This window comes from Mustela nivalis (genome assembly GCF_964662115.1).
Source record: "Mustela nivalis genome assembly, chromosome: 19".
Lineage (NCBI taxonomy): Eukaryota > Metazoa > Chordata > Mammalia > Carnivora > Mustelidae > Mustela > Mustela nivalis.
The window spans coordinates 6,481,747-6,493,666 of record NC_139038.1 but is presented as its reverse complement, the minus strand read 5'-3'; the positions used below and the strand labels follow the sequence as shown (position 1 = coordinate 6,493,666).

At 55.1% G+C, this 11,920-nt stretch overlaps 1 protein-coding gene across 1 annotated transcript; it reads left to right on the top strand.

Moving 5' to 3' along the window:
• The first annotated feature begins 204 nt into the window (after window positions 1–204).
• Window positions 205–11,110, top strand: PDAP1 (PDGFA associated protein 1). The gene is made up of 6 exons (XM_082712790.1): window positions 205–334; window positions 3,260–3,351; window positions 4,670–4,777; window positions 6,781–6,902; window positions 9,184–9,335; window positions 10,397–11,110. Exons 1-6 carry the CDS (start codon window positions 322–324, stop codon window positions 10,453–10,455), a joined length of 546 nt encoding a protein of 181 aa, XP_082568916.1. The 5' UTR covers window positions 205–321; the 3' UTR covers window positions 10,456–11,110.
• The last annotated feature ends 810 nt before the right edge of the window (window positions 11,111–11,920 follow it).

Sequence of the window (11,920 nt, the reverse complement as noted above, 5' to 3'; positions counted from 1 at the left end):
GCCTGTATAGAATTTTACAGCCGCTGTTCCCTTTTGCCTTTGCATCCCGCGGGGGGACTGGCAGGCTCACGCGTCTCCCGGGACCGGGGGGGACCGGAGGCTCTGTTGCCTGGGCAGCGGGCAGGCGAGCCTGGACTCAGGCGACGCGCGGGACAGTCTCCGTGCGCCGGCATCCCTGAGGTCCCCAGCCCTCGCGGCGGCGGCGGCGGCGGCGGCCAAGCGCCGAGAAAACTGGGCCGGGCGGAAGAAGTCGAGGTCGAGGTGTTTCCGGTTCCGGTGTCAGTTCGAGGCGCCGCCGCCGCCGCAGCTGCTGGAGCCGCGATGCCTAAAGGAGGTGAGGGGCGAGCGCGCGTGGCCCGCGGGCCTCGAGGGGCTGCCCGAGTCCCGCTCCCGCTGTTCATTCAGCCCGCGGGCGTCTCGGAGAGTGGCGTAGAGGGAGAACGTTCGCGCCGGCTGAGGGCCAGGTTTGGGCCTCGACGCCCAGTTGTCCGGTTGGAGAAACTGAGGACCGGAGTGGCCACGAGCCGCTCCTTCGTGGGTCTGGGGAGACTCGGAGGCTCCGGGTCCTCGGCGACACGGAAGGCCGGGTCTGGGGCGCGCTTCTCTTGGCTTGGGGGATCTGGAGTTTCCTCCCGCTTCAAGGCTCGCGGGGGACTGAGTCACCGCGTCCCGCGCCTGTGCCGGGCCCGTCTGCCTTGTGCGTAAAACGTGGGCCCTCTCGAGCTCTGGGCGAGCCGGGCCTGACTAACGAGAACTAACTTGATGTTCTCGAGCATGGCAGAGCTGGTTTGGACTGCCCCTATTCGGTAGTGGCTCCATGTGTGCTTTTGAGCCAGTCGCTTCATCTCTCTCTGTCCGGGTTTTCTCATTTTGCAAACCGAGCTTACGATTGTACCTACCTCATAGTACTGGTGGGAGGCTTGAACAAGGTAATCCACGTGGAGTGCGCATTACAGCGCGGGGCGGTCGTTAAGTGCCCATTAAGCATGATTTGTAGGGTTTTGTCAGTTTCTTGGCCAGGAAAATAGAGGATCCAGGGTAGACCAGTCCTTCATTCTCTTCTCCCTAAAAGTCAGAAGTTTTTGAGTTGAAGTCTGGCTGTGTCACTGTCTAACCTCATGGCCTGGAAGAAATCACTTAGTTCCAGCCTGTTTTTCTCATCTGAAGCACCTGGCCCATAACCCTTCTCTTGGAGCTGGAGATACAGAGGTCATAAAAAAATAGAGCACTCCAAGTGCCTGGCTAACTCCTGGCACAGAACAGATGTTCGGTTAATAGTGGTAGCTCATGTGTCATGTTGGTTAAGATGCTTCTGCCCACAGGAAATCTACTTGGAGTTTTTTCAAACCTAAATGACTTCCTGATGTTTACTTGCAGAGATATTGGGGTTTACAGAGCTGAATCCATTTAAACTCCCCTCCCTACCGATTACATCTGTGGTAGGAAGAACCACATCTCTTCCATTTTTCTCATTCCTGTGTTCTGCAAAAGGAGGGTGCTGAATGAACCCTTCGGGGTCCAGAATTCTGGTTCTAAGGATCCTGTTTCATAGACACTTTGAGCCAGGGTTGGAGATTACAATTAGAAAATCCTGAATATCTTGGTTAAGCGACTTGATCTTTGGCTTGTGAAAAGCTTCATGGCAGATAAGATGTACATTTCTTGCTTGTGTTGATTTGCTTGAAAAGCAAAGGAAAGGCCTTTAAAAATTTTCAAGTATAAAATTCCCTGAGGGAAAAGAATGCACTCTTGTTGGCATTGTGTAAACGTGAAACATTTTTTTAAAGGCAGGGAGAGCTTTTAATAAGAGTTATGGTAGGCCAGACTAAGGTCAGTTTCCCCTAACCAGGCGTGTGGGATGAGAGCCTACAGTAGCCAGTTTTGAGTTGTGAGTACTGCCTGGAATATTAAGAGGGCAAGAAAGAGTGTTGGGTTTTTTTAACGGCAAGCTTGTTCTTTCACAATAGGACTTTTCATGGGCATAGACTGAGACACCCCTGGGAACTCAGGTAGTCATTAAAAATGGGTGGTTGTGGTCTTTAGCTGCCCAATTATGGCTCTGCAGCTGCTGTCTAGGAAGTAGGAGGTGGGTAGTTGTGCTACTGTCTCTGGAGTCCAGAGAAGCTCTGGCTGGCTAATTACAAATTCTCTGCACTTGGTGAGACACTGGAAATCAGCTGGGCCGAAGCTTCTAGAAGAGGGGATGGATGAGGCCACAACCACGTCAACATCCTTCAGGACCACCAGAGCAGGTGCCATCCTGCTGTAAAACTGGCTGGTGGCTTTAGCAGGGTCAGTCTCTTGTCCTGATGCAAGAGGGTCGACTGTAAAGCTGATAATCTCAGATGAGCTTTAATTTACAGTTACATTTTTAACTGTTAGAAGGTAGTCGGCTTCATTTTCAACTTTTAACTTTCCCAGCTGTGCGTCCTGCTCTAAGCAAAAGAAAGTTTCCCATAGGTTTTGGGTTTTTTCTTTCTACCATACCATTTAGGTGAACCTGGAGTTCACCTAAGTTTTATTATATTCTGTGATGTTTACAGTGAATCACTGATGTGGTCAGTGGCTTTGTTTTTTTCCCTCCTGCCAAAGTAACAAACGTAGCATACCTTTCTGTAGTGCTTATCCAGTGCTGGGCACTGTTCCAGAAGATTTACTAAGTTAACAGTTTCGTTCTTGTGACAACTCTAGGAGATAAGGACCCACATGGAGAAACGGAGACTCAAGAGGTTAAGTACCTGCCCAAAGCGAGCAAGTGGTAGAGCTGAGATTTGAATCTTAAGTGTCTTGTCTGTAGAATGGGACCAGCTGTCACTCCTCAGAGGTTTATTCTGAGGATCAGATGAGTGCCTGGCTGTGACAGAACATTTGCAAGTAAAAACCCTTGTAGTCATAGCAGGGATGTGAGTGTTACATGTTCTGACTGCATTTCGGTGTTTGGATTCTAAGGGTCCAGGAGAGTTGGCCAGTTTTTACGTGCAGTGTGCCCTCCCCCATAGCCTCCCCCCAGGTCTTATTTGTAGGAAGCTACCTGCAGCTCACAGTTTGGAGCGGCCTCGTGTGGTCACGTGTTGCCTCTTTTGAAGGTGTGAAAGTAGGAGAGTGTAGGTTTGGGTGATGCTTGGTGAGGGGTTGAGGGTGGGGGAGGTCTCTGCAGCCTCTGATGAGAGCACCTCAAGCAGGACACAGCGCCCTGGGGCCCGCAGCCTTCCAGGAAGCCGATGCCATCCCACTTCCTAAACTGCCAATCATTGTACAGGGAGAAAGGGAGGCCACAAAGGCCGGGCAAGGCAGTACACAAGCCCCGAGGAGATCGACGCACAGCTCCAGGCTGAGAAGCAGAAGGCCAGGGTGAGTACGTGCCTGTTCAGGCCACTGGAGTGGCCCACGGTGGTTCCATGCCTCTGTGGCGTCCCGAGAGGCCAGGCAAAGACCACCTATTCCCAGGGAGAAGTCAGCACCTGAGATTCAGGGTGGAGGTGGGGCATGGACAGCAGGCGGCTGTCCCAGAACAACCGCCAGTGAAAAGGAGAGCCATCTTCTGGAGTGAATCCATTAGAACTTCGTTCTTATAGCAGTGATTGCCTTAGTGGGTCTCTGTTCTCAGTCCTGTGTTCCGGCCTTCTGGGAGCTGTCCTTCCGCCAGCCTCAGCCCATCCACGGCTCAGGCTCCCAGCGGTCCCCGTTGGTTTGCTCTAGCCATGCCAGACCTCTTGCCAGACCCAGCGTGATATGATGCCCTGTCTTCCTCCACCCCCGGCAGGCAAAGGACTGCTCGTTTCTGCAGACCTCGCGGAGCGCCATCTCCTCTGTGACTCTCACTGACGGTCTTCACCCTTCCCCCTCTAGTCCAAGCTTAGGAGTTCACTCTCCTCTGTTCCTGCAGTGTTTTTTCCAGTCTCTTGTTAGGAAATAGAATGTTTTCATCATCGTTGATGTCCACATCCCTGACTACACCATTAGATCTCCGCCTGGATAAGGGCCACAAAGAGCACAGTCAGGCATGATGAGTGACGCAGCTGTGAAGTGCCTGGGAGCCCCTAGAAGGGAGGGGCCGCATGTGGCTGGGGGAGAGGGGAGGAGGGCTTGAGGGAGGAGCTGGCAGCTAAGCAGGACCTTGGAGAATGTGTGGGCCAGTGCTAAGGCAGGAGGACCTACTGTTTTTGTTAGGCATATTTTTGGCGGGAAAGCAATAAAGGTGGAAGGAAGCAGCATGTTGGGCGTTGTGTTAGGAAGCCAGCGCAGCGAGGCCTCTGCATGGGCAGGTCAGAGTGGCTGACCTGCCACTGGCTGTGGGAGTGGAAAGCAGGGAAGGACTTGCCCAGGAAAGCAAGTACCATTTGGCAGCTGCACGTGGCAGCTGGGGAAGGAGGAGGGGCGCTGAGCAGGACTGTGGTTTCCAGCCCCCAGCTGAGTCTTCCTGACCCTGGGAGATGAACTTCTCACCGAGAAGGGCTTTCAGGCTGTGGGGCCGAGTAGATAGGCTGCCTCTGACTCAGGTCCCCTTCTAGGGGCCAGGGTCGCAGAGTAGGACCTTGTCCTACTTGGTCCCAGCCTTCCGGGGGGCTCAATGTTTCTGGGTCCACAGTCTGGAGGTGGTGGGAGCAGGGGTCACAGTCTAGGGGGTTTGTGCATTTTTGATTTTGCAGGTTGTCCATTTCTGAAACAGGAAGAAGAGGAGCAAGAAGAAGGTGGAGATGGGGCTGCAGGTGACCCCAAAAAGGAGAAGAAATCCCTAGACTCAGATGAGAGTGAAGATGAAGAAGACGATTACCAGGTACTGCGTTTGGCGGGGGCCTGGGACTTGGACTCACTCAGTCAGCAGACGTTGATCAAGTGCTTGTTGATTACCATTTCTAGTTGTAGATGTGGACAGAGTCCTTGCTCTTAAGGGGTTATGTTCTAATAGGGAGTTACAGACAAAAAGGAAATAAACAGACAACAATTTTAAGTAGTGGCGGGTATTGTGAACAAGAAGTAGTAGTAGTAGCAAAGTGGTGTGTGGTGAGGACGCAGCTTTTAAACTGAGATCTGAAAAACAGGCTAGAGCCAGGTGTGTGAAAATTATCGTGCAGAGCAGTCAGGGCGGCTGGATTGGCAAGCTCAGAGGGCCTGGGGTGGGAACAGGAGCAGCAGGAGGCTGCTGGGGGTGTGCCTTCGTGGATATGAAGAGGAGTGGCTAGGGAGGAGCGAGGAGCGGTTGGCAAGGGCAGCTCCCATGTGGCGCTTGAAAGGGTTTGGGTTTCACTGTTGTGGGTGGGGGGCAGCTGGTGGAGGCCTTGAAGTGGGAGGGAAAGATGACTAGATTTGCTTTTAAAAGGTGCTTTGGGGGTTGCATGGGTGGCTCAGTGGGTCAAGCCTCTGCCTTCAGCTCAGGTCATGGTCTCAGGGTCCTGGAATCGAGCCCTGCATCCGGCTCTCTGCTCAGCAGGGAGCCTGCTTCCCCCACTGCCCCTTCCTGTCTCTCTGCTTCCTTGTGATCTCTCTCTCTGTCCAAAAAAAAAAGTTGTTTTGTCTTCTCTGCAGAGAGTAAATCGTAGGGTGTTGAGGTTATAAGGGAAATGGCAGTGGGTCTCCAGACAAGAAGCTGTGGCTGGTGTTGGGATGGTGGCAGTGGAGACAAGCGGGCAGATTCACACCGTGTTTTAAGAGTTGGGTTCAGGGCGCCTGCGTGGCTCAGTGGGTTAAGCCGCTGCCTTCGGCTCAGGTCATGATCTCAGGGTCCTGGGATCGAGTCCCGCATCGGGCTCTCTGCTCAGCAGGGAGCCTGCTTTCTCCTCTCTCTCTCTGCCTGCCTCTCTGCCTACTTGTGATCTCTGTCAAATAAATAAATAAAATCTTAAAAAAAAAAAAAAAGAGTTGGGTTCATTGGGGTTTGCCGAGGGAAGGAGGCATACGGCTGTGGCCTAAGGATGGTCGGAAGGAGCGGGGTGCGTGAGGCACGTTCACTTCACGATGTCACAAAGCAGGTGGAGGCGTTTGCAGGTAGCTGGATTGGACATTGGTGTCTGGAGCTCTGTGTCGGATTGGTTACTGTTTGGAAACTGTCTCCTTGGTCACTTAAAGAGAAAAGTGTGGGTTGATAGGGCCTGAAACTTGCACCCAACCTGCTACATTGAGGACTTGAGCTCTTGGCTGAACTTCCTCCAGGGGAGCTAGAAGGGGCAGGTTCCTCGATGCCATATGTTTTGATCTCATGGCTCATTCTCAAGTCACTTAGGTCCCGTCAGCGGGGAGGGCTAGCAGCTGGAAAGGGAGCTGGAAAGGGTCCTGACGCCCTTGGCCCGGCCTGCAGCAGGGATCCAGCCGTGCTTGTGGCCGTCAGCCGTGGCATTCCATGGAAAGCTGCTGGGGGCTGCGGGTGGTGGTGGGGGGTTGCTGGGCTTGCAGTGGGGACATAGTGCTGTGTGCTGAGAGCTTGTGAGTTGGGCTTGGACTCTCAGCTCATCTGCTGTCTACTCCCTGGTTGGCGTTAGGCAAGTTAGTCCTGTGTCTCTGTTCTGTAACCTGTGAAACAGAGAGAGTAATCCCCAGTTGCTGGGACCCCGCACAGGTTGGGCTCCGGTCCTGTGCACTCGCTGTCCTCGTACCTCCCAGGCTGCTGGCAAGTCTGCTGAGTGCTGTTCCTGCTAGGAGGCTCAGGCTGAGCATCGTGTTGGGACAGGGCTGGAGTAGGAGCTTGTCCCTGTCTGGGGGAGCTGTTGGGAGATTGTGGGAGTGGCCCTCAGGGGCTCTGCAAGACCAGATGTCTCCAACAGCCACATTCTTGTCCTGTCTTAGCAAAAGCGCAAAGGCGTGGAAGGGCTCATTGACATCGAGAACCCTAACCGGGTGGCACAGACAACCAAAAAGGTCACACAACTGGACCTGGATGGGCCCAAGGAGCTTTCAAGGAGAGAACGGTAATTTCTACTGCTGGGCCTTGGGACCTGGGCCCTTGGACCAGGGGCTGGTGTGTTGGGGGTAGGGGGTGAGGTTTGGGGGTGTTTGAGGCCCAGTTCCCCTGCCCTTGCCTCCTGAGCTCTGAGGTTCCCAGTGGATGGGTCGGGGCTCCAACTTCAGCCTTTAGATTTGTTTCATCTCATTCTCTAAAGGCTCTATAGAAACTTCTCCAAAGGGAAGGCCTGGGTGGCTCAGTTGGTTAAGCAGCTGCCTTCGGCTCAGGTCATGGTCCCAGCGTCCTGGGATCGAGTCCCACATCGGGCCCCTTGCTCGGCAGGGAGCCTGCTTCTCCCTCTGCCTGCCATTCTGTCTGCCTGTGCTCGCTCTCTCTCCCTCTCTCTCTCTGACAAATAAATAAATAAAATCTTAAAAAAAAAAGAAAGAAAGAAACTTGTCCAAAAACACAAAAATAATTTTGTCTCACCATTAGGAACTCAGCAGGGGCAAAACAGAACAACAGATTCAGACTTGAATGTTGCACTTGAAGTAATGCCCAGGAATACGGAGGGCTCTGCTATGGTCCCTTTCTCCAGAGCACCCTACTCCATGGATGCTTCCCTTACCCCAGCCTGATCTGACCATTGTTGGCCCGCATTCTGTGGTGTCACTGCCACAGGGTGAGGTAGAAGATAGCACAGGGCGGAGAGGTCTGCTGGTTGCTCCTTAAGTCCAAGGTGGAAATGGAGCTGCAGACAGCTTCCTCTTGGGTTGTGTGAGGGTCTCGGTCCAGTGCTGGAGTGCTCTGCACACGGCCGTTCCTTGACAAGTAGTGCCCTAACTCTGGATGGGCACCATCTGACGTCAGGGCCTTACCAGAGATTGAAGTCCTTTAGGGAAAGCTCTCCTATCTTTCTTTCCTTCCTGGGCTGCTAGGATTAAATCTGTCTTCCTGTGCTAACTCCATGATGACTGAGGGGTCTATGAAAACCCCACAGGGAAGGCTCATGGGCTTAGGGTGTGATTAGAAGCTGCTAAGGATTCCAGCCTTCCAGTAGGTTCCCTCTCACCAGTAACAAGGGGGTGCTTTTGTTACCCCTGCTTTTTGAGGTTGTAGAGTGAAAGCCATAAAGGCCAACTTCCTTCCTGGCACTCAGCCTTCACTGAGGGGGCTTTGCAGAGCTTTGGATAGCCTTGCTCATCATCCCAGATGCCTCCTGGACATACTGCTCACCCCCCGCCCCCCGCCAGGTTGGCTTCCTACTGCTTGGCTTAGAGGCTCCTGGCTCTGCACCTACCTCCCAGGGTAGGACCTGCTGAGCTAAGAGATATTCAAGTCTCATCTCTGTAGCATGTGTTTTTCCAGAGTCTCCTGGGCAAGACATCTGCTTATCTGACTTCTGGTGGCTGGCCTTCTCTCCTGTCGGGCCAGGTCCCAGGCTCTGTTTCTTAGTAGCCAGTGCAGTGTGCTGTGAAGGCCCCTGGGAGGCCAAGTCCCTCCCTCGGGCTCCTGCTAGGCAGGACTTCCCGGCCCCCTCCTCTAGTATTTGGCTTTTCCAGGAACCTGGCATTAGTGGGACCATCCAATTGTGCAGTGAAAAGTGTGCCCACTCCGGTTCAGAATCTCGGGCCTTGGAGGACGATCCTCAGAGGGAAGCTAATGACCATCCCCTCTCTCTCTGCCTAGTGGGTTGGTGACTGACACCTTTGTCCTGTGGCAGTCTAGCTCTCATTCCCACACCCTCCTTAGTGGGGGCTCACACCCCAGAGGGCAGCCTCTTACACATCTGGGCTGCCCTGATTGAGACCTTGCTGTGTTCTGTTGACCTGTGATTGGGTGGGCGTGGTTCCCATCTGTGGCTCCTTGGTCCACTCCCTTCTCTGCCCTCAGAATGTGATTTCCAGTGCCTTCCTTCTCTTGCTCATCTTTGGACACACTGTTCTCTCGGTGTTTGGTCCACCTTTCTCACTGTGGACACCAGATCCTAGTCAGCACCTCCCTTCCCCCCAACATGGGCATTGTTTCCTCTCTGCCGAGCTCACACCATCCTCTGCTGTCTGTCTGGGAAAGCTGCTGCACCACTCGAACTTCCTCCAGCCCCTCAAGTCTGTTCGTCAGAGGTCCAGCCCTCTGCCTCTGCTTGTTTGGTGAATGTCCATCGTGGAGGGGGCACACGGAGCCAGGGTGCCTGCCTTCACTTGGGCCCCGGGCCTGAGGACTTGGCTTCTCTTCTGGCTCCCACATTCAGCTCAGCTGATAGTGGTGGGGAAGATGTCCCGTCTGACACCATTTTATCCACACAGAGAAGAAATCGAGAAGCAGAAAGCAAAAGAACGTTACATGAAGATGCATTTAGCTGGGAAGACAGAGCAAGCCAAAGCTGACCTGGCCCGGCTGGCGATCATCCGGAAACAGCGGGAAGAGGCCGCCAGAAAGAAAGAAGAAGAGAGGAAAGGTAAGTCCGGAGCTCGCGTGGCTGCCTGACCCCTTCCAAGCAAGCCACCATCCCTGCACTTCATTGTCCTCGTTGTGGGACGGGATGGGGGTGTGTTGTTGAGTAGAGACCCAGCCTGTGTGTACATACACGTGCCTTTTTCACTGCCAGCGGAAGTGGGTGTTCCTGCCCCCCAGGTCCTAGGGTGCTGGGAGGGTCCAGCAGCAGCCAGGAGTCAGACAGGGAGCACAGCAGCTGTGGAAGCCTTGGGGATGCAGCTAGGGCAGACCTTATGAAAGTGGGACCGTCCCGCCAAGTTATCTGGTGCCTTGTTGAGTGCGGGGAGCTGCCTCGGGTAACCGCTGTCCACCTGAGGGGCTTGAGAGGGTAGGCCAGGGTGGGCTGGACCTTACCGTGCAGACCTGGATGAAATCTGACCCTCTTCCCGCATGCTCTCCCTCCAGTGGCGTCAGAGGTTGGTGGCGGGAGCTGTGGGGAGTTGGTCTGGTTTATAGGAGCGTTTGACTCCTGACTTCCCTCCTCCTGGTCTGACCTACCCTTTGTACGTGTGGGACCACAAGAGCCCTTAGGGATCTGCTCTCCTGCCCCTCACCAACTCACAAGGAAACCGAAGTCCAGAAGGGGGAAGCCGGCTGCCGCAGGGTTGTCCCCACACTGGCGATGGCCTGCTGTCCCAGCTCTCCACTGGTAGCTCTGGCCTCACAGTCCCCAAGCTGGAAAGGCCTCAGCATGTTGTTGCTGAGGCTGCAGCCCCCACACGGAGAGGGTGCAATTGCGGGGTTCTGCTTGGGGGTGGGGTTAGAGTCCTCTTTGCCCAGCAGGTCGTGTGGTGGGCCTGTGTCGGGGCAGCCACCCGGACGTGAGGGGAACGTCTGGACACCAGGGCGCAGTGGCTCCTGCAGGAACCCTCTGCTCCCTGAGGCTGTTCCTCCTCTACTGGCTGAGCCCACTGGCCAGAGTGTTTTCTGAGCCCCCTGGTGCTGTGCTCCCGGGGCGTGGGGGGCGTGTTTGGATCCCGCGTGGTTTCGCCTTAACACCTGCGCTTCCCTTCCTGCCCTCAGCAAAGGATGATGCGACTTTGTCGGGAAAACGGATGCAGTCGCTGTCCCTGAATAAGTAGCACGGCCTGCGGGAGGAGGCATCAGGGATCCGGCCGCACCGCCAGGCCCTCTGCCGAGTCTCGCCTGCCCCATCCTGGCGCCGCCGCAGCCCCTCACGGCAAGGAGCCCCCGCAGCCTGGGGCCTCCTCTTCATCTTGGCACAGAAATCGTTTGGGGGAATGGTGGGGAGGGCTGGGGGGAGGGGGCGGCTGCTCTCTGAGACAGAAAGATGCGGGACAGCATTTCATATGTAACCATTCGAATGTTTTTGCTGTTTTTAGAATTCAGAACTCTTGTTGGGGGTGCCTGGGAGGTGGGGTGAGAAGAGCTTCCATTTGTCCTGTAGGTTGCACGGTAGGGGCTGATTGTGTGGGGGGGGCCGCCGACAAGTTTGTAACAACCAGCCCCGCTCTGAGTCGCCTGGGTGCTCCCTCAGAGGGGCTGTCGCCTGGGAGCCCATGCCCTTGGGTCCCTGAGGGTCATGGTTCGTCCCTAGCAAGTCCCCTCTGCCCTTCCCCACCCATCCCCACCCTTCTGGCCAGTGCTAGGGCCCATTCTTAACCCTCCCCATTGATCATTTCAAGAAATCTCTGTTTACTGTGCAGCACCCAGGCAAAACATACTCCACAAGTCCAACTTGTATATTTGGCAGATTAAAACTTGACATTATCGTAATATTTGTTCTGTGATGCATTTTTGGGCCCTTGTGTCTGGGCCCTTTTCACCCGGCACGGCATAGTGTTGCTTTCGGGCAGGTCCGCCCCACGAGGACTGGGTAGCACCCAGCTGCGTGTGGGGCCTGGTCCCTGGGCATCTGAGCTGGGAGACACCTTGGGGTACAGAGTTAGTCCCTCCCGCCCTTTAACCCAAGTGTGGTGGACCCTAAGCCAGAGTGGCCAGGGCCCAGTCCACAGTCTACTACAGTAGCACCACGCCTCCCTGCCTTGCCCTCCAGGTGTCCTGGTGTTCACAGTCTCAGGATTTCAGTGCTGGGAGGAAGCGTGATTGCCAGGCATGACCTCATGCCATCCTTACTACCCTGGACGGAGGGGATGGCGGCAGGGAGTCGGGCTTAGCACCATCATGTGAGCCGCCTGCAGACTTGGCCACTGTGGCTGCCCCTTCTCCCACACCCCTTCCTCAGGGGCACTCCACCTTGTGAACACCAGCATCCTTTGTGTACGGTCCTGAGAGGTCAGCACCCGGTGCCAAGAAGGGGTCTGGCCTGAGGTCAGAAAGATTTAGTGGCAGAGATGGAATTGGGCCCCTGACTTCTAAGGACTCCTGCCATGTCCCCTGGCCTTGACCATGCTGGAGCTCGGCAGCCCCAGGAGCCCCTGAAGGGGTTCCACAGCTGCCAGCATCTGCAGAAAATCCCTGACCCCGGACCTGAGGAGTGGGACTGACCCTGAGTTTGCCCAGGAGGGCAAACTGCCCTGCCCTGGAGGTCGTGCGGCAGCTATTCCAGGTCGGTGCCGTGAAAAT

Coding starts and splice junctions, on each gene's coding strand:
- PDAP1 (XM_082712790.1), top strand. Junction 4,778..6,780: donor ATGAAGAAGACGATTACCAG/GTACTGCGTTTG, acceptor GTCCTGTCTTAG/CAAAAGCGCAAAGGCGTGGA. Junction 6,903..9,183: donor GAGCTTTCAAGGAGAGAACG/GTAATTTCTACT, acceptor TTATCCACACAG/AGAAGAAATCGAGAAGCAGA.